This window comes from Girardinichthys multiradiatus, chromosome 24 (genome assembly GCF_021462225.1).
Source record: "Girardinichthys multiradiatus isolate DD_20200921_A chromosome 24, DD_fGirMul_XY1, whole genome shotgun sequence".
In the NCBI taxonomy this organism is placed as follows: Eukaryota; Metazoa; Chordata; class Actinopteri; order Cyprinodontiformes; family Goodeidae; genus Girardinichthys; species Girardinichthys multiradiatus.
Window position 1 is genome coordinate 5,212,782 of NC_061816.1, and position 21,543 is coordinate 5,234,324.

A 21,543-nucleotide genomic window follows, 5' to 3' on the forward strand; every position below is an offset into this window, starting at 1 on the left:
ATTTTGTTATCATTCAGATGGGCGATGTAATTTCGTACCAAGCAGTGGAACATTTGGTCTCCACCCAGACAACCCACAATTTAAAATAATTTTCTATATTCTACTCATGGTCAGCTTGTAAGAAAATTTTATTTTATGACTCCAAATTATGTGGACGTTACTTAGATCTAATTTTGTTATTAGGGGAGATCATATCATATTTTATAAGAGTCATTTGCCCCAAATAGGGATCAGAACCAAACTAAATGGGAAAATAAAGTGGAATGCAACATTTTTTAGAAAATAGAGATGAACTGACTTAAAATACGTGTGAAATTTGAGTATTTGTATCAACATTTATCTTCACAATTCCTGAAAATATTTTACTACAATGAAAACTAACCCATATGCAAGGGTTTAAGTACATGGGCTGGAAATGGTTAGCTTAATGCTTAGAATGTTGGACCTGTTGTGATTGGTTAGTTTGGAAACATTTTAAAGGGTTGATTTCTGGTTATATGCTGACCCCAGCCATATGCACTCTTTGAAGAGCTTTAGAAACGAGCTGTTTGGGTTAAACACAGAGCTGAAACCTTGTCAAACCTGCCAGACCGGTTTCCATCTCTCTGCAGGTCAGAAGCTAAACCTCACCCACCCGAGGTAGTTCACTGCAGGGGAAAAAAGGAGTTGAGGGGAGGTGTTCAGGGAATAAAAAGGCTGAACAAACAGGGGAAAGAAAAACATTTCTTAACAAAGAACAGAACATCAGAAGCTAGCATATCGGAGTCAGGTTTTCCTCACGCCTGTTGTATAACTACCTCTGACCCAGAAAGCTCCTGCAGTCGGCCTGAGCTCACTTTGAGATGGAGAGATCAAAAACAGCCTGAGGGGGAGGAGGAATGATCTTCACATCATAAATCTGTTTGTCCTGCATCATATACTGAGCTCCTCTCACCTGAAGGGGTGGGGATTGCTCAAAGACAGGCAGTAGAGACCGAGAGAGACGGGAGCTGAAGGATGAGCTGGAATTTGGCAGGAAGTCTGGCAGCAGGTAGCTAAAAGAGGCAGGAGGACGGGAAAATTAAGGAAAAACAGGTGGGAAAAAGGCAAAGACTAAAGCACATTCATGACTGGGTGGATAAAAGAAACCATTGTCCATTTTTCTTCACAGTATAACCCAAACAAGCATCTAATGGGTTCTGATGGATATAAACATCTGATCTACCCAAGGAGCAACAGAGCAATAATTTTCCATGATATCAAAAGTATTTACTAGAAAAATCTGCATTTATTACGTTTTTTACAATAAAAGAGACCTTTTATTGAGGTTTATTTATCGTCTGAAAACAACACTTCTTTTGATTTAACCCTTTCTTCTCGTCTTCTCCCTTTCTGCAGGTGAAGCCATTCTTCACCTGAGCATCGGTCCATAATCTTCCTTCTCCCTCATCTCCTTCCCAATTACCTCCTCCTCCTCTCGCCACCATTGCTATGACGACCACCCTGGAGACGATGTTGCTTCCTCCGGACCAGGAGCTGAGCCCTGAGCGGCTGGACGCCTGTGAGAACCCTAGTGGACGCTACACGGTGGTTCCCTCCGTAGTCTGCTCCATGTGTTGTCTCTTTGGCATCATTTACTGCTTCTTTGGTGAGTGATGAAGGTGCTGAAGGTTCGACCCACTGTGGGATTGTTCTCACTCAGTTTATGATGTGTTCTTTCAGGCTACCGCTGCTTCAAGGCAGTGATGTTCCTGACGGGCCTGATGTTCGGCTCTGTCGTCATCTTCATGCTCTGCTACAAGGAGCGCGTGCTGGACACCCAGCTGAGCGTGGAGGCCTCTGTGGGCATCGGGCTGGGCATAGGGACGCTCTGCGGCCTCGTCACCATGCTGGTTCGCAGTGTGGGCCTCTTCATGGTGGGCCTGCTGCTGGGCCTGCTGGTGGCTGTGGCCACCCTCGTGGGCATGGTGGAGCTTTCCGAGAACCCATCGCGCTCCGTCTGGGTGCCCCTGGGCGTGCTGCTTGGCCTTGGCATGCTGTTTGCCGTGCTGACCCTGCAGTGGCAGCGCCTCTTCACCACACTGTCCACGGCCATGTTTGGTGCTGCAGTCATCACTGTGGCATTGGACTACTTTGTAGAGCTCTTTGCACTCATGATTTACATTTACCAGCGGATTAAAGTGGAGCCTGGGAAGCCTGTGTGCTGGATGACATGGTTGGTGCTCGGAGTGTGGCCGTCCCTCACCCTGCTGGGGGTCATAGTCCAATGGAAGGTCACTGCTGAGGGATACTCCCACACCAAAGGTGAGGAAAACTAAATTGAAATAATAGTGCGATCAAATTCTCCTTAAAAATAAAAAATAACTCCGAGTAAATCTTAAATGTGCACTGCAACTTTAACTCGGCAGCAATATTTTAAAATACAGAATCTCTCTTTTTTTCATTCTTGCTCAAACCATATGACACCATTGCTTACGTACGCGATGCCATAAGAAGAAATATTGCCTTACTGTGCAATTAAAGCTGTAGCACCATTATTTGATCCCAACTTAGCCAGGTTGCCACAGATTTCTGAAACGTTTCTCAGCAGGAGTGCTGCAGCTTTCCTCCAGAGTGTGTACCGCACCTATACACCACTGCTACCACTATTTTTGTTAATTCTGAAGGTTTTCCACTTAAATCTACTGAAAACATGACATTTTAGATTAGAATATTACACTAGACCAATAAAAGCATCTACAATACAGAAATGTGGGCTTAATGAAAAGTAAGTTTAATACCTGCTTAAAGGTTATTTTTTTTTCCAACACATACTTTAAATCTGACCAAAACTTATTGGTACACATATTCTGAATGTTCCTGTATGTCCGCCCCCATTAACCTTCCTATGTCCTTTACAGTGATAATTAGTCGGCAACAGAGGAGGATGCAAGTTATGCGTATTCGTCAGCGAGACGACCGCTATCGCAACAAGAAGAAGAAAAAGCAGCAACACGGCTCCTCACACCATCACCAGGCCAAGCAACTTAATGCAGAGCCCGCCTACCGCCGCAAGCCCAACCCCATCCGCCGCTACGACACGGATGTCCTGTCGCCGGTAGCCAGAACCAGAGACCTTGTCTATTTAATTACCTTTACCTCAAAACTACAAACCTGATGAAGAGTTGGCAATTCTTAGGCAGTTTTTTTGTTGTATTTTTTTGCAGAGTTACATCCAGAGTTTCCGGGACCGGCAGGTGCAGGCGCAGCCCTTCACAGACGGACTGGTCGGAGGCTCTCATGCTGTGGTGGAAATGGGCTACGACTGTGGCTCTACGACGCCTCTCACTGGAGCAGCGTTGCCTCCTCTGCGGGCCTGACCACTCCTCCACCTCCCAGAGGTTTGACCAGGGAGGCACCAGATGCTACAATCACTAAATTTACCACTGGAAAATAATTTACCCAAACACATTAAACTCTTTACTTTACAAAATCCTGGTTCAAAACCTCAGCTGGCTGTGGTCACTATATTCCATTAGTTAATCAAACCGCTCTTTTTGTGAAACCAAATTCACAAAAAAACACATGCAGACATTTAACACGAACACACCCCGCAGCTGCAACCTCGAAGCATGTCATGGAGACCTGAAGGAGCTTACAGAACCAGTTCTCAGAGATTTCTGCCTCCATCTTCAGTCAAAGATCGGGTATCGTAATTCCACTGCAAACTCAGCTCAGGTTCTAATACGAGATCTATCAAAACCCAACTCTGGTACATTGTCCCATCTTTCAACCAATGCTGCAGAAGCAACCACCTCCTCAACCTCAAAGAAATTATTGAATTTCATCAGTAAAGGGACAGCTAAACACCAACTGGAAGTCTTTGTGCTTTCTGTGCCATCTGGACCACAACGATTCTCATTGAAACGAGAAGAGACATCTTTAATGTAATGTTTTTTTTTCACTTTTATGGAGGGGAAACATTTTGTCACCCTTGGTGCTGAACAGTACTCTGCTTCAAGTGTCAAACTGCTGTAAGACAACCAAGGAATCTGTTTAAAGTGGTGCCTCGCCTCTCCTTGGACGGCACAGGTCAGCCAACAGGAAGGGGTCAATGGGAAATTTCCCTTCAGTGGTTTGTTGAACAAACAGAGGCGGCATCCATAGCTACATCTAACAGGGTTTAAGTTGCTTTGCTGTCCTTATAAATGACTTCATAAAAAAGCTAGAAAGCTCTGTTTACACTGGCACCTCCAGAACACATGGAAAATACCTTTCTGTTTTTCAGCTTGAAGCCATCAGCAATCAAAACAATCTGCATATAAAGAGAAAATCAAGAGACCTACATTTTTGTTGGGGACCAGATTACATCAGTTTGATTTATACACACTGTTTTTGAACGCTACTTATGGTCCCCATTAGCATTTCTGGTTCTTGATTGGCATCTATAACCAGAGATGCAAACAGAAGATACACTAACTCTTTTAGGTAGGCACTCTAAGCACTTGAAAAGAGCTGACACTGTTTATAGATCCAGACCTGTTGGGCTCACTTTTTATTCCTGTTGAAGCTCCATTTTTTTAATTGTTTTTGCCTTAAATCGGGCAGATTAAACAAGAAACTCAATTAGTTGTTAGTTTATTAATTTTGTAAGTTGGTTTGTGTCAATTAGTGGATATTTATACAACAAAGAATAGCTGTATTAAATGTATTTCTGTAGTCAGAACTTGGATTTGAGAATAACATTTCACATAATTTTGTCACCTGGAAGTCAGTCCAAGCTACCAATAATTAGCAATATGAGCCAAAAACAGTGTATTTGTTTGCATTTTTTATGCGTTTTTAAGCATTGCATCATGTAGACCAACAAAGATTGGAGAGTATTTTTTTTAAATGTAATAAGAAATGTGACTGTTTTCTACTGTACCCGTTTGCACGGCAGCCATATTGGATTTTGAAGTCAGGGTTCATGAGGAACCTTCGACTTTCCAAGTTAAAATGTTGGTTTCAGGTGGAGTTGGAGATGATTTGTATACATGCCTAAAAAAAATACATACATATACTTATGCACGTAACCTTATGCATCGATAAATGTTGGAAGAACAGCTTAAAAACAGTGGTGCTAAATCTTGACTGCTACCAGAGTTAGCCAATCACAAGAGGGCGGGTTTTCAGAGGAGGGTTTTACAGATACGTCAACTGATATGATTCATTAAATATAAACAAGAAATAAAATGGTTCACTATACAGAAAGGACAGTGAGCGTAAACAGAGATTAGCCAGAGCGTGCAAAGGCAGAGGTGGACCTTTTAAAGCTGAAAAGCCAACATAAAACCAAAGTTATGGTTAAAAATGTGCCTCCTTGAATTCAAATCCAGATTGAGGTGCCAGTGTAAATGAGATGAACTGGATTAGCAGCCATCTAAACTTGTACTTAGACCAACTTTTTCCATCATGTGCATTGTTTTTCTTTATTTAGGATGATGTAACATCTTTGTCTGCGGTAAAAATGTGAAAACTTTAACGTCTTGACCTTTTTAAAGGAAAAAAAGAAACTGTACAGGAAGAGAGGAGCAGCTGGTAGGTTTGAATTTGTCTGTGAGAAGCTGAAATGCATGAAGTGCATCCCAGTTACATGCTGCGATCCGCCCTGAGCGGCAGCGACATGCCCCAACTTCTCATCTGCATCAATATGAAATGTGTACATAAAACACGGCACTTACGTTTTTTTAATGTTTTAATATAGATGGGGACATTTTGTTTTCCAGTGGGATGTATTTATTTGATGTTTTTATTTTCTGAGACGTTTTGTTTAGCAGAGTTTATTATCTCTATTGGCCGGCGACGTCATGCTTTTTTTTAAAACTGAACTATGACTAAGAAAATTAAAGCATGTGTTCCCATGAGCCTGTACACAACTGATGTGTGGGAGTGGTCTTTTAAAGCCAGAACATCCCGAAAGCCATCAATCATAAAAATCCACTTCACTTTTATCAAAGAGTCACAGGGCGTTACCCGTCTCACTCATTTGGGCACAATTTATAAGGTTCCTCATGATAATACAGATTTTATGATACAGTTAATATCTAAAGCAGTCAACTTTCTTCCCTTCAGTTTGTAAATATCTTTTAATATTTCCCCTAAAGAAGCAACTCTTAAATAAATAAAATGACCAAGACAAATAGAAGTGTGCGTCCATAATGTAAAGGACCGGCTTAGATGTAATAAAGGGTTTATTTTTAAAGATTAAAAAAGAAACTTAAATGGAAATAAAAATATGAAATCTTAAAGAATTTGACCAGTTTTGTTTAAATGTGTTATGATCTAATGAGTCATTTACTGTGGAGGGGAAAAGGTTTCACAATTCAGTACAAAGTCTTTAAAGACGTTTATATATGTGATAAATGTATGTATTACAGAAAGAATTTATGTTTAGAAATTTCCTTAAAATTTTCAATACTTTGTAACAATAACTAAATATCAAAAAATATATTAAAATTTGTATTTGTTATATATTAAGAGCAAACATAAGGATTTCTGTAATTATTTTAACTAATTATTTTATTCTGATGTGTTGCAGCTCGTCATGAATTTCTTTTATGCGTCAGCTAAGATCAGTGGGCGGGACTAACACTGCTATACAAGAGAGGATTGGTCTGTTGCTGCGTTGCTGTGCAGGTTAACCAATCAGATATTAGCATCTATTTTACATGCCAGTCTGACAGTTGAAATTATGTCATGATTGACTGCAGCACAGGAAAGATTAAATAAAGTTTTAATGAACAATTTTGGCATTAAATAATAACTTGAAAAAAAGTTTAGTTTGCTACATTTAGTTCTCAGTTTAAATGGCCGACCTGATTTAAGGGTTACTTGTTAAATGAACCAGTTTTTGTTCACTATAGAAATCTGTAACCACTAGTTTACATAAAACTCGCTGAGGTGAATAACTTGAGTGAATAAAAATAAATGTGACTATTATTATGAAAAGGCCAAAAATAAAACGTATATTACTGTTAATGTCTTTGGGTAGTTAGGGTGCCTTATTTTCTGAATGAAGATACTTGTCACCAGAGGGTTAGATATCATTTAGAACAAAGAGTGACCCATGCATACTTTCTAATCTCTTCACCATCTTCTCCTTCAATCACTTTAACTTTTTCCTCATATTTCTGCAGCAATGATCTCTGCATGACCTATAGAAATGCAAATTAGTGAAAAACACTGACAGGCTGATTAAAGTCTACCTGAAAAATAAATGTAGAGACGGCTGAATGTGGGGAAAATGTGAGGTTTCTGTGATATTTAACGAATAGCAGAGCAGCAGTGACTCATCTATCAGGTTTTCTTAAGGAACGTCTTCTGCATTCAACTGCAAACACAAGCGAGGACAAATAAATCTTTCACCTTTAAGATAAAATCAGTACAGTCTTTTTTTGGTTTAGTTTTATTTGCACATCTTTGTTTCAGTAATTTCAGACTGCTGTGGAGCGGCTTCTTGTCTCTTCGTCCTCTGCAGGTCCTCACATGATGTCCTGCTGGTGCTGCGTCGACTCACTGACCACCTGAGTGCAGAAACACAAGTCAGGAGCAACATTCACTAATGCTTTGCTTTATTATCCACACACGTTCAGCACCTAGAAGGACTCATCCAGTCGGGTCCACATACAGACCCACAGTCCAGAATGTTTTAGGTGACTCCCTGCTGCTGCACACCTGATGTAAATGATTGTGTGATTGATAAGTATCTGCAGCCATTGATGGCCTGCTGAGGAGTTAATGCAATCGTTTGAATTCATTGTGCAGGAGCAGAGACACATCTCAAACCTCAGAGTTGGGAATTGATTTAGAGTCCCCGTCTTAACTACTGTTTTGTTTTTGTAATGTTTGCTTATTTTTTGTGTCCACCCTCTGAGTGCTGTATTCCATTACTTATACTATTTTCCAGGTAACTTGTGGTTCTGTGTTGATTATCGTCCTACATTTGTTCTCAGTTCCAATTTCATCCTGAAAATCATTGTTCTCCTGTGAGCTTTTTTAACTTGCTTGTGTTCCTGATTGTGTGCCTGTTTTTTCACAACATTTTGTTCCTCTACAACCTCACACCATGACAAAAGCAAAGTAACTGGAATGTCTCTCTCTAATTTATACCACGCTTTGACATTGATGGACAGGAACTGAAGAGGATAAACCAGATGAAGACCTCAGGTCCCAGGTTTTATAGGCTGGAAACAACTTACCTGATGCCTATAAAAGGGTCAACACGACATGGATCAAATGAAAGTTACGGATATGCTACCAGAAGATGTCCAGAGATGTCAAAGCAGGAAGCTACAATGCTGTGCTGTACCCAGTGGCCCTTTATGCAGCTGAATCCTGGCCCACAGTAAAGAAGCGTTGGCAAACACAGCACGAGATGGAGCTGCTTTGTTAAATGCTTTGACTCGGTTTGACCGAGCTGCATTGGATGACTCAAAATAGCCTCCTACAGACAAGACCCAGCCTTTGATGGTACAGCCACTTTATGCGCCACGAGGAGGACTCAGTTGGAATAACATTCCTCTGTTTTGATGCAGGGAGATGATGCCCACATGGCTGACCCAAGAAAGGTCGAGTGGATCACTGCGCTGAGGGTAGGCGTAGCCTCAGGAAATGTTTAAACGCATGTAAGAAGAAGAGACCGAGCCATGCTGCAGACTTTATGTAGCAGAGCTCAAAGGCAATACCCTGTGTAACCTCATTCTCAGGATAATTTCTAGATTTAAAAAAAATATGTCAAAGACAGGAAAAAAAACAAAAACTCTTGTTATTTTTTTTAACGGTATAAAAAGCATAAGGTATATTTATTATCTTTAAAGGGCGTTGTGTGGTATCTGAAAATGTCAACTCTTTAAATATAAGTTTCTATTTGAAGCTTTTGTTACCATGGGGAATTATTACAGGGCAGAAGGAACTTGTTTCAGCAGGAAAGCTTGCAGTGTGTAAAGATGGAGCAGAGCATGTCCGATTTTTAGTGAGAAGAACCTGCTTGTCCCGGCATGTCTGGGATGTGTGTTCCCCCTGGAAGCTGCAGGTACAATGTACTTTCCATTGGGTGGGACTGGATGTTTCTCTGGCACGTGTTGCTGCATGTGCTGGGCTGTTTACTCCAGAGGGCAATATCATGTGAGGAGCTGATTTAAGTGCTGATTACAGCAGAAAATGAGAACTTTTTTCACATGGTACTCTAAACGCGCCACTTTTATCAGAACCAGAGGGAAGATGGTTATTTAGATTCAGACATTTAGAGCAGAATTAATTGAAAATCAACAGTGATCCTGTTTAAATGCTGATCAATACAGATTGGGGGAGATTAAACTCATCAATTGGGTTAAGGCTTAAAAAGCTGCATGTAAACAATTTTTAAATCAGGAAATGATTCAGATGTTCTGAGATACAAAAGTTAAATTTTACTTTCAGCTGTGAGATGCTTTAGGGGTTTCTAGCATTTAAAGCCACAGCATCTCAATGGGATCAAGATCTGGGCTTTGACTAGACTCAAGGCTTTCCATTTCTTGGTTCTTCGCCAGTCCTTGGTGGAAGTACTGGTATGTTTTAGGTCACATTGCATGGCCAAGTTCTGCTTCAGCTTTGTTTTTTACAGATGAGCTTCCCCAAACCATGACACTTCCACCTCAATGCTTCACAGATAATATGTGGTTCTTTTTCTGAAATGCTGCATTAGGATTATGACAAACATGTCCTCTGTGCTGGTGTCCATGTAATTCATTTTTAACGCATTTGTCCAAACAACAGAGGGTCTAGTCTTTGTCTATGTTCTCTGTGACAGACTTTCGGGTTTTCTTGGAGAGCAAAGGCTTCCTGCTGGAACACCACCCCATGAATTACAGGTCCTTCTCAAAATATTAGCATATTGTGATAAAGTTCATTATTTTCCATAATGTCATGATGAAAATTTAACATTCATATATTTTAGATTCATTGCACAATAACTGAAATATTTCAGGTCTTTTATTGTCTTAATACGGATGATTTTGGCATACAGCTCATGAAAACCCAAAATTCCTATCTCACAAAATTAGCATATCATTAAAAGGGTCTCTAAACGACCTATGAACCTAATCATCTGAATCAACGAGTTAACTCTAAACACCTGCAAAAGATTCCTGAGGTCTTTAAAACTCCCAGCCTGGTTCATCACTCAAAACCCCAATCATGGGTAAGACTGCCGACCTGACTGCTGTCCAGAAGGCCACTATTGACACCCTCAAGCAAGAGGGTAAGACACAGAAAGAAATTTCTGAACGAACAGGCTGTTCCCAGAGTGCTGTATCAAGGCACCTCAGTGGGAAGTCTGTGGGAAGGAAAAAGTGTGGCAGAAAACGCTGCACAACGAGAAGAGGTGACCGGACCCTGAGGAAGATTGTGGAGAAGGGCCGATTCCAGACCTTGGGGGACCTGCGGAAGCAGTGGACTGAGTCTGGAGTAGAAACATCCAGAGCCACCGTGCACAGGCGTGTGCAGGAAATGGGCTACAGGTGCCGCATTCCCCAGGTCAAGCCACTTTTGAACCAGAAATAGCGGCAGAAGCGCCTGACCTGGACTACAGAGAAGCAGGACTGGACTGTTGCTCAGTGGTCCAAAGTACTTTTTTCGGATGAAAGCAAATTCTGCATGTCATTCGGAAATCAAGGTGCCAGAGTCTGCACCAACAGCAGCAAAATGCTGCTGTTGGTGTTATAATTAAGGCGTTTAGAGGTTTTGTTTAGCCTTTTAACCTTGCTTTGACTGTCAGACCTGCTCATGTTAGCAGTTGTTTTGAATTATATTAAATATCCATGTGTATAAATGTTAAAAACACAGATTTTCACAGTGTCCTGCATTTAATTAGCATAAGATAAAACTTAATTTTTTCTTTAGGTGAAGCTGTTCAGGTTTAATGTGAACATCTCCTGACTGTGTTTAACAGGAAAAATGCCGAATTAATTAGTAGAATAAAGGTTTTACCTCTCCATCTCGAGTCTCGATAGTCTTGATCAGCACAGTTTTCTTTGAGTGCATCTCAGAAGAACGCTGCTGGTGTTCTGGGTTGGTCTCTGATCCAACAAAACAAAACAGGACAGGAAAAATCATCATCTTTGTTACCTTTATTCAGATTTGGTTGAGAAACTTGGTCTGGTAAAGAGAATGCATCTTCTGGTGGTGCTTTCAGGGACTAGCAGAAGAATCCGTACCTCGGAAACTCACAGTCGAGTAGCTTTGCATGGGCAGGGCGATCCTGGAAGGAAAAAGAGTGGTTAGGCCTGCAGAGATCATTAAAGAAGGATAGAAGGACTACATTGTAGAAACATTACCTGCTCTCCTCTCCTTCCAGTAGCTTCCTGTAGGTGGCAATCTCCACATCCAGAGCCATCTTTACATTGAGCAGGTCCTGGTACTCCCGGAGGTGACGTGCCATCTCGTCCTTCATGTTGGCAATCTCAGCCTCCAGCCTCGTTATGGTGTCCTGGAAGGTGCCAGCCTCACGTCCGTGGCGGTCTTCCAAATCCCTCATCTGCCTCATCAGGGACTCATTCTGGATTATTAAGAGATGGCAATAGTATAAAATACAGTCCAATTTCCAGTATATTCTGGGAAGCTAAACTGTAAGTTCTAGAAAGGTAATCAGAATGTTTCAGGAGGAACCTACAAGTTCCAGGAAAGTGTGTTCGATGAAAGTATCCTGGATATTCTAGGAAAACAACTTGTAAATGATTTCTAGCAAGTTCCATGTTCTGGACTGGTTTCCTGTACTTGAGAAGCATCCTGTAATGGGCAGGAGCACTGTGTCATGAAAGAATCCTGTAAGTTCTGGGCAAGTAACCCGTAGGTTCTAGTGAAGGAACTTGTAGTTCTGGAAAGGGATCTGTAAGTTCTAGAAAAGTATCTTATAAGTTGTAGGAAGGTTACCTGTAAGTCTCAGAAAAGTAACCTGTGAGTTCCTGATAGGTAGGAGCTGTAAAATTCAGATATGTGTCTTACGTACTGTGCCTTTAAGTGAGTCAATCTCGCAGGTGTAGGCCTGGATCTGGTGTCTGAACTCCATGGTCTCCTGGCGGGCCTGCTTCAGGGCTTCGTTGTTCTTACTCACAGCCTGGTTCAGGTCTGAAACCTGCAGGGACAAAAGTTCTGCATTGTTTTTAATGCTTTCCAGGATATTTTCTTAATATGTCAGTGTTTATAGAGAACCTCTGTGCCACTGTGATCATTTAAATAATGTCTTTTAGTTTGCTGTTTTTCTTGGTGTCAGTCTGAGTGCTCAATTTGTGTTTGCTGACCTCTAGTGGTAGGCTCATATATGACTGACAACAACAGTAAGAAATATTGAAAAAGATTAAATTTAATCTATTTTCTTATTTAAATTGTTAGTTGTTTTTTTTTTAGCTAAAAGCTGAATGAGAAAAATCACAAAGCCCATCAGAATATCTCTGTCTAACCTTGGATTTGTACCACTCTTCGGCCTCTGCGATGTTCTTGGCAGCGATGCCCTCATACTGTGCCCTGATGTCTCTCAGCGCCGCCGTCAGGTCCGGCTTGGACATGTCCATCTGGATCTGGACCTGAGACTCCTGCATCTGATTTTGCAGCTCACGGATCTCCTGCAAGGGGACAATGAGGGGAGATCACAGCTCTATTATGGAGGTTTTCAGGTTTGACTGTGGATGGTTTGGTGTCTCAATTCAGGTAGGATGTGATGTCTTTGAATTTTCCACTGATGCAGTATTTGAAGGTGAAAAAGAGCAGTGAGCAGATAACCTCTTCATGGATCCTTTTCAGGAAGGCGATCTCCTCCTGCAGTGTCTCGATGCGTCTCTCCAGGTCCAGACGGGCCAGAGTGGCAGCATCCACATCCTGCAACGATGGAAAACAGAAAGCAGCTTAGAGGAGACTAATTCTTCCTCTAACCAGACCAGAAATAGCTAAAATGACTTAATATGCTGCTTATTTGCTAAAAACTAGTGTAGACGGAGAATATATCTGGTTGCATAACATAAATGATCTAAAGTATAACTTATTGAAACATAAATAGATGACAGAAAACAGCTAAAATGTTCATAATAGGAGGATAAACCGCATACAGTTTTCTTTTACAGTGTCACAGAAGACATTTTAGACATTAGTTTTCATAATGTAATCAGAAGCTGCTGAAAGGCTTTTGTCTTTTCCATTCAGGTTCTGTATTCTTTCAGTAACTTTCACCCAGATTTAAATTTAACTGATAATCATTATGCTAATGTGAGGATTTTCTTGTTTTTAGGGTTGAAGTGGCATTAAAAGGATCCTGAATGAGCTCCCATTTATGAATGAAACCAGAATAAAAACCTTCATTTAACACAGAGGTGGACAAAAAAAAAAAAACACTTAAACAAGCAAATTCTAATGTGAATGTTGCAAGAAAAGAATATGTATCCATGTTAACAAATATTTATGGTAAACTCATGCAAGTTTATTTTCTAAATGTGTTCATTGTACAGATAAAGTAGTTTCAGGAACCGCAGGACTTACTGCTCTGAAAGCAGCCAGGCTGTTCTCAGCTTCCTCTTTCTGCAAAATCTCCTCATGCAATCTAGACAATAAGAGGCAGAAAAATCACTCATAAACAATGACGGCATTTAATTTCTGCTTTAAATAAAGTCACATCCTGTTTAACTTCAACATTATCACAAACTTCATTTTATCATGGTTAATTTATATTTACTTGCTATCAGAGTTAGCTCGTAAAGATAAGATTAAATAATTATACTCTAAAACAGAGGTGTCTAAAGTGCCGTTTGTGGCCCCTGGGCTGATTTTGTGCCCCCACATTTGCCCCAGTTCTGGGCCCTCTCTCTACCCTGGGCTCAGGACAGCTGACCCAGTAGTCCCCCACTGTCAGCAGCTGTATTTATTTTATTCAGTAAACCCAAAAATCTTTTTTTAAAAGAAACAAACCTTTAGGAATGATATAGCAGGGATTCAATATAATATCCTGGCATTCCCAAGACAAAAAGGAACAAAATCCCTCCTGAAATCCAAGATTTTCTTCGCTATAAGCTTTTTATCTTCTTTAAACGTCTCTTATGATGAAAGCAGTAGCACTTTAATGTTGTTATGAATGATTTTAAAACCAATACTACCAATAATGTCAAGGTTGGCACCAATACTGTAAACTTCAGACAGAGAATGAAGAAGGACAGATCACTGGAGATGTTTCAGACATGGGAGAACCATATTCCTCTCCTTTTATAGAAGAGAGCAGCGTAAACATGTGATGAAGGCTAACTTTGGTCACATTTAAGCAGTGACACACATTAGTAAGCTTTAAGGTTCTGGAGAACATCACTGATCAGACAGCAGAGTCTTAGTTACATCAGCTGTAGTTGATAACCAACGCTTGTGTTTAGTTAGACTAACAATCCAGCTGCTTAAACGTCAGGTATTCATTACCATAACCTGGAGTAGGAACAGCAGTTTCTTTGGTCAGCAGTGGATTATTTTGTCTTTTTGTCACTTTAACATGAAAAACAAAATAGTTTAGACTAAGAACAGAGCTTGGGCAAGTTATACCAATTAGTTGTAATTACATAATTAGTCCTGTTTCAGATCTTCAGATCTTGGTATTAAATTGATTTAATATTAGAAATCTTGTTAAATATCACACATTTCAGTTAAACAGTCGACAATTGTTGTTTGAAAATGTGATGTGGGGCATTTCTTAGGCAGTTAACACGCTAATTATATTCAGCTAATTGTATTAAACAAATTTAACCCCCACAAATCAGAGGTCCAACTAGTTGTCGCCAGTGACATTAGCTTATACTAATAATTGCTTTTTATATTCAGTTTTTCATACTAAACTTGATTTAGTTCATGAAATATTATGGAATTTGTTAAACTTTTAAAATTTCAGTTGCATATTTTAGTGCAGATATTTTTCAGGGAACCCATTGCTCAAATAATCTTTAATTAGCTGCAGCATAAATACATTGCAGCAGCATTAACTACACCTTGTTTCCATGTCTTAAGCTCTGGTGCAGAATAAAAAAAACAAAAAACAGATTAAACATTACAAATTTTACATATTTTTGATTTATTTATAATCACTCTGAAAGGAACAAGTTTTCAGCTTCAGTGTTTTTATTTGTCTGATATTTTTGTGAAATGTTGAAAAATTGCTTTTTGGACAGCAAGAAAAAAACTACTTACATGTGTTTTGCTTAAATAAACATATTTACGTACATATTCACATTTCCAGTATTTCATCATTGACTTTTCTGTATTAATTTCTGACAGTAGGCAAAAAAAAAAATCACCCAAAAACAGTCAAAGCATTTTGTTACAATTAAAAGTGTTACTTTGTTTAACAATTGTCTTTTTGTGTCTTTCTTGTTGCATTAATTTACAGTTTTAGATCCAGTTAAAGACCTGAATAAAAAGAAAGATGAAATGCTACAAATCAGCACTAGTTGCCTAAAAACATGGTACAGGATTGTCTCCGCATTAATATTAAGCAAATAGTGAATCCCAGGCATAAAAAAAAGACTTAAATAGTTCTTTGCAGACAAGATTTATGTGTTAGAGTTTAAAAATACCTCCTGTAACTACAACAGCCGATAACACCACTCCATCTCCTGCAGCCTTTGTTTCATCACATTTCTCCATTCATCCAGCCCTCCATCCATGTGTTCACTGTCAGCAGTGAAACCTCACTTATTAAAACGCTTGACTTGTTCAGTGTGTCAGCACAGCTTCACTTTCTCACTTTATTCCCTGTCAAGGTCAAATATCCTTTTAAAGTCAGCATTTTCACCTTCTTTAATCAGCATATTTATCATGTTTTTGCTGCAGTGTTTTCATCTTTTGCACACGAACCTCTGCTTTTCTTGGTCTATTGCACACAGATGTATGGAGAAACAGGAATACAACAGAATATCTGCATACAGACTGCAAAATCAGGTTCTACGAATAAAAATAAAGTTGAAAACTACATATAATACCTTTAAATAACTATAATACATATTAACTTTTACTGTTCAATGTCCTTTAAGCTGTAATGCTTTTCTCAGATGAATCCATCCTTACCCTAACTTCAACCTTTTATCATGACCTCATCACCTTGGAAAGTATTTATCCCCCTGAATCTTTTCTATATTATCATACTACAAAAACAAACTTGACTGTATTTTATGAGGTTTCACCAACATAAGGTAGTGCATCATTGTAAAGTGGAAGGAAAATGAAAAGTGTGTTTGTATGCAGCCCCTTGTAGTCTGATCAAACCCACGGTGTGGAATGTTATCTCATTATAAATCCAGATGTTCTGTTTCTGGCCTCAGAGGTTTATTAGAGAACACTGGAGAACAAACATGAAGACCAAGGACCACAGCAGACAGATCAGAGAGTAAATTCTGGAGACATTTAAAGCAGGTTTAGGTTCTAAAACAATGTCCCGAGCTTTGAACATCTCCCAGAGCTCTGTTCAATCCATTATCTGAATATGGAGAGAAGATGGACCAACTGCAGACCTACCAAGATATGAAGGTCCACCTAAACTGACAGAAGAGCATTAGATAAAGAAGCGGCCAAAAGTTAAAACCCTGGAGGAGCTGCAGAGATCCCTAGCTCAGGAGGGAAAGTCTATTGACAGGAAAATATTAGTTAGAAATCTGTCCTTTACAGAAATATGGAAAAACATAAAGCAATTTTTTTAAACAAAGCCATCAGGAGTCAATTTTCTGTTTGTGGCAAATCCAGAAGAATGTGGTCTGGTCAGATGAGACCAAAACAGAACTTGTTACGTACAAATCAGTGCACATCCCCCCAGATACGGTCTGAGTTGATGGGAAGATGGATGGAGCTAAATCCAGGACAATCCTGTAAGAAAACTAGTTAGAGGCTGCAGAAGACTTTAGACTGGGGTGGAGGTTCCCCTTCCAGTAGAACAACACACAACCAGAGATACAGTTTGAGGGTTTGGATCAAGGGAGATTCATGTATTAGAATGGCCTAGTCAAAGTTCAACCCTAAATCCAGGTGAAGCAAGACTTAAAAATTGATTTCCACAGTTGCTCTCCATCCACTCAGACTGAGTCTGAGCTTTTTACGAAGAAGAAAGAGGAAAGATTTCAGACTCTAGATGTTTACAACCAGCAGAGATGTGCTCCACAAGGCTTACTGCAGGGAAAGGTGGTTCTACAAAGTGTTGCCCCAGAGGAGCTGAATAAAAATACACATCAAACCAGTTGCTACCCATGCTAACTTTAACCTAAACACTTAACTGTAGAATAAGTCCAGTGTTCTTGTAACTGCTGTTTTTAAACGGTGGCATTAGTACCTCAATTAATTGTTTTAAACTTTAAACTAAAAGACCAATCTTGGTCTAACATTCCAATAGCAAAATTGAAGGTCCTTTCCTCTAACTCCCCGTAACCCAAGCTTAGCCAAGATAACCTGAGTCCCAAGACTTCCTGTAACCACGTCTTCAACCAAGCTTGAAAACCCAAGAAGAAGAACCTTTACCAAACCTAACCTTGCATTACAACAGATCGGTAAAAAGACTTACACTGACTCAACTCAAACCCATATCTCACAACATCAGCCTAAGCCGGGTCTAACTTAAACTAATCTCTTCTTAAAGTGATACACACCCAGCTCTACCCTCCTACCTGATTTTGAGCTTTTCCAGGTCATCCACCAGGTTGTCTCGCTCAACCTCAAAGCGTGACCTCTGATTAGTCAGGATCTCCACCTGCCTCCTCAGCTCACTCATCTCCTCCTCATACAGGTCAGCGATGCGCGTCGGTTCTCGCCCCCGCAGACGCTCTACCTCCACTGACAGTGCCTGGTTCTGCTGCTCCAGGAACCGGACCTTCTCAATGTAGCTGGCAAAGCGGTCGTTCAGGTGCTGCAGCTCGACCTTCTCGTTGGTGCGTGTGGTCAGGAACTCCTGGTTGAGGGCATCTGCCAGGCTGAAGTCCAGCGTCTCACCCATGCCAGCGTAGGAGCGTCCCATAGAGACCTTGGAGGTTCCTAATGGCCTGCCGTAGTAGTTGGAGGACACGCGGTAGGCAGGTGTGGCGCTGTTTCGAGTCACCTCATAGACCCTAGAGGTGACGTGACCCCCACTACCTCCGCTGGGTCCCAGGAAGGAGCGGTTAAGGGAGGGTGAGGCGTAGGTGCCATGACCAAAGGTGCGGCGGTAGGAGGAAGCTGTTTGGGCTGAGGAGGAGTAGGAGGTCATGTTGGAGGACACAGAGATCCTGAAGGGGCTGCAGAGCACTGAAGAATAAAGGACTGCCCTGGGTATTTGTAGTTACCCCCTCCCTTATGATTTGCCTCCTCCTCCCTGTGAACAGCCCTCACTCTTCCTTTCCTCTCTGGTTCTGCCTCTAACCCCTGTTTTCCTCCTGTGAAACTAACGCATTAGCTATGGAAGTTAATGTTGTATTTAGATACAGTCTGTGTTTCTGAAAAGAGATTAATGTTGTAGGACGTAAGCACTTAAACATCACGTAGCTATGGGTTCTTCCTCACCTTTGTTTTCATAGTCTTCAGTGTTTTTCTGGTCATTTTAATTTTCTTCTTTGTTATTTTCTTTTTCTTGGGCATATTGTGTACCTCCTTGGTGGCATAAAGCCTAATAAAATTTAATTCAACTGCTTGTTATATATATATTTTCATTGATTGTTGTTCAGATCCCAGTCTGGGCCCATCGATATTATTAGAACACCTGATCAAACCAAAATACCTCAAAGCAACCTCCTGGTGGTAGATATGATTTATTGGGGTCTCATAAGGATATTTCCTTACTGTAGACTATAACTACATGATAGAAAATGAACCATTGTGGATACAGATTGACTCATGTATGAGTATGAAGGGTGATTTTTGGGCACCAACACTAATATTGGACTAATAAGTGTTAGAGGATGTTTTTATGACGGGTTTGGGGGCCAGAGATGATCATTTCTATTGTCCTATTGTTGATGTTTGGAGGCTGGTTATTTTGCCGTCTTGCTTTTTCACATCGTTGTAGTTTGGGTTATTTTGGATCTGACTTTTCCAAGTGAGGGAGAGTGCCATCTACAGTAGGATGTTTACTAACGTCCATCTAGTCTTCCACCAAGAGGGTGTTTCACACTGATTTTGATAACCTGATATTTAAAGTAATTTTCTATAGTGTCCTCATAATTTACTGTAGAGGAATGTGGTTATATGACCCTGATACATAACACCTACCACTATAATCTATCACATTTCATAAGATCAAATGGATCAGAACCAAAATAAATGAATCAGGTGGAATTTGTGCCGTTTTATGACCACTTCTTGTCATAATTCATAAAAATACTTGAGTGCTCTGTAGAATAAGCTGATACACATGGTTTAAGTTGGGTGTGAAGTGGTTTGTTAAGTAGGAGCGGATGAAGTGGAAACATGAAGGTGTGAATTGTTGAGAAAGGACCCTTGATGTTATTGTCTCAAAATCATTTCAACTCATTCTTCCTGACTTTGTGTTGTTGTCACCATCTTTGGACCTATTATGGTATTGTTTTCAGGTTACAGAAGTTAAAGGATTATTTCAGTTGTGTAAGTTAATGTTTAAGGACGTTTATTTAAGTGTGTTTTATGAGTCTTCTAACATATATTTATTAAATATTTCATTGCCATCTGAATCTATATTTCTGGTCATTTGGCTGGTTTTTGTACCGCTCTCGGTGTTGATAATGTTTGAGTTTGAATTCGTTATTTTCTGTTTTATGATAAATGTATATCTCATATTAAACAAATTGGTTAAAAAAGTGAAGAAATACATTGTTTTTTTGCAGTTAAAGTTTTACAGTTTTACCCTGAAACCTTGTGGAGGTTTTACAGATGACACGTTGTCCCCTCTCTGGCTCTGTGATCTCAGGACATAACAACGTGAGGATGCTCTTCATCGTCCTCACATGGCGAGGTTGCTCCGTTTGTTAATGACAGCGCTGGAGAGGAGAAAGCTGGAACTACCCTGCCTTAAAAAGGGAAAGTATCCCTGCAGTCAGAGAGGTGCAGTCATTGTGTTTCTCATAAAGAACCTCTGAGGATCTTTGTTCAACCCAACATCTGTTAACTCAGACAGTTCTCAGATAATGAGCTTAAAGGTGAAGAGCAGCATCTGACTGAAGCTTTTTGGGATCATAGTCACTGGTACGAATAATTATTAAATAAATCAGCTGTAAATCTCTGAAATCTCACAGCAATAAACAGCTCACTATACTAAGGAGCTGCTAATCTTATTAATAAAATGTTAAATGGAGGAAACTGCAGAGTTAAGGGTTGCATCTCCTTACTGCAGAGATCTCGTATTTACTCTCATGCACATCATATAAAAGACGTTAAAGGGGCAATGCTGACTTGGTTTATTGACTGTAACTTTCCAAATTTAAGGTTTTTACACTTGTACTATTCAGATTTCTTATAAAATCTTATAAACATGAGGATGATACAGGGGATCTACATGCAGAAACCTTTTGTCTTTTCACTGTGTCTTTATTCAACATGAAACAATGTTGTGGATCAGACTGATGAAGAGCATAAACCTGAGGAGAAAATGTTTCTGGAGGAAAGAGTTCATGGATTTATATCATCTTTGGTGCAAGTATTTCTGAAACTTCTACCACTTCAACAAAATTGTAATTAGTACTTCCTTTAGAATGATGCAGGAATATGTTGCAAAATATAATTTACACATGCATTTTTATTATGCAAACCAATGGTATTTTTTTTTGTCATGTTTTGGTCAAAAATATTTCTTTTTTGTACCAGGCTTTAAAGGATTAACCCAGTGTGATGACAGAACATATCAAATCTACATCCAGTACAAAATGTAGCAAAAAAAAAAACAAAAACCCTCAAAACAACTAAAAAAGCATTTATAGAGCGCAGACCTTCACCAAGGCAAAGCGTCATTGACACAAGTCAGCTTTTTTCTATACTGATGAGCTAAACTCTGGATGACTTCTGGCCACCGTATGTCAGCTGCTGACAGGGTGAGGAACCATGTGGGCTTTCCAAGTTGATGCTCCATGGACAAGCAATGATCAAAATTCCTTCAAAACTATCCTGGATCCAGAAGGTTCTTCACATCAACACCAAAGTTTAATCATCTGTTCCTTGTTCTAATACGCACCCTGTCTGAGAATTTCATCAAAATACATAACTTTTGGAGATATTTCACAAACAGACAAAACAACACTGACAAAAACAAAAACATGACCTCCTTGGTGGTGGTAATGACAGTGGCATCACACCCACTAACTGTAAACCAGCAAGAAACCAGCACAGTTTGCTCATTGCTGCACATAGAATAAAATAGAATAGAATAGAATAGAATAGACTGATGTCATTTTCATTTACATAACAATGAGACTGAAGTGTGTCTTCTGCAGTGTAAAACATAAATAACCAGACTAACTGCTAACAGCAGATGGTCCTGCTGCTGCTGCTTAGATCATAAAATCATCATAAAAGCAGAGCACCACGTTCATTTTGAGACATTCGTCTCTGATCTAATCATGTTCAACACTT

At 39.9% G+C, this 21,543-nt stretch overlaps 2 protein-coding genes across 7 annotated transcripts in view; one reads left to right on the forward strand and one right to left on the reverse strand.

Annotated features, from left to right (window-relative positions):
• tmem198b (transmembrane protein 198b) overlaps positions 1-5,876 on the forward strand; it is a 23,272-nt gene extending 17,396 nt beyond the window's left edge. For 5 of the 6 annotated variants that reach the window (XM_047355946.1, XM_047355950.1, XM_047355951.1 and 2 more), the window contains exons 2-5: positions 1,378-1,627; positions 1,702-2,283; positions 2,880-3,076; positions 3,186-5,876. In XM_047355946.1, coding sequence (XP_047211902.1) covers positions 1,471-1,627; positions 1,702-2,283; positions 2,880-3,076; positions 3,186-3,338 — 1,089 coding nt within the window. In that variant the 5' untranslated portion in view covers positions 1,378-1,470 and the 3' untranslated portion in view covers positions 3,339-5,876. Of the gene's footprint in view, positions 1-1,150; positions 1,220-1,377; positions 1,628-1,701; positions 2,284-2,879; positions 3,077-3,185 lie in introns of those variants that run through there. The other variant, XM_047355949.1, reaches the window with a different exon arrangement.
• On the reverse strand, positions 4,581-18,259 carry desmb (desmin b). Its single transcript, XM_047355943.1, has 9 exons — positions 17,643-18,259; positions 13,504-13,564; positions 12,754-12,849; positions 12,435-12,596; positions 11,984-12,109; positions 11,313-11,533; positions 11,193-11,236; positions 10,966-11,054; positions 4,581-7,523 (listed from the first exon to the last, which is right to left on the reverse strand). The coding sequence occupies exons 1-9, from the start codon at positions 18,215-18,217 to the stop codon at positions 7,482-7,484; spliced, it is 1,416 nt and encodes a 471-aa protein (XP_047211899.1). The 5' UTR covers positions 18,218-18,259; the 3' UTR covers positions 4,581-7,481.
• Between the last annotated feature and the right edge of the window lie 3,284 nt (positions 18,260-21,543).

Bases quoted from the DNA above. Each gene is read 5' to 3' on its own strand.
- desmb (XM_047355943.1), bottom strand. From the start codon at position 18,217: ATGACCTCCTACTCCTCCTCAGCCCAAACAGCTTCCTCCTACCGCCGC. The intron at 13,565-17,642 runs GTAGGAGGGTAG...CTTATTGTCTAG, and splicing joins CTGGAAAAGCTCAAAATCAG to ATTGCATGAGGAGATTTTGC. The intron at 12,597-12,753 runs GTTATCTGCTCA...GTCCCCTTGCAG, and splicing joins TGAAAAGGATCCATGAAGAG to GAGATCCGTGAGCTGCAAAA.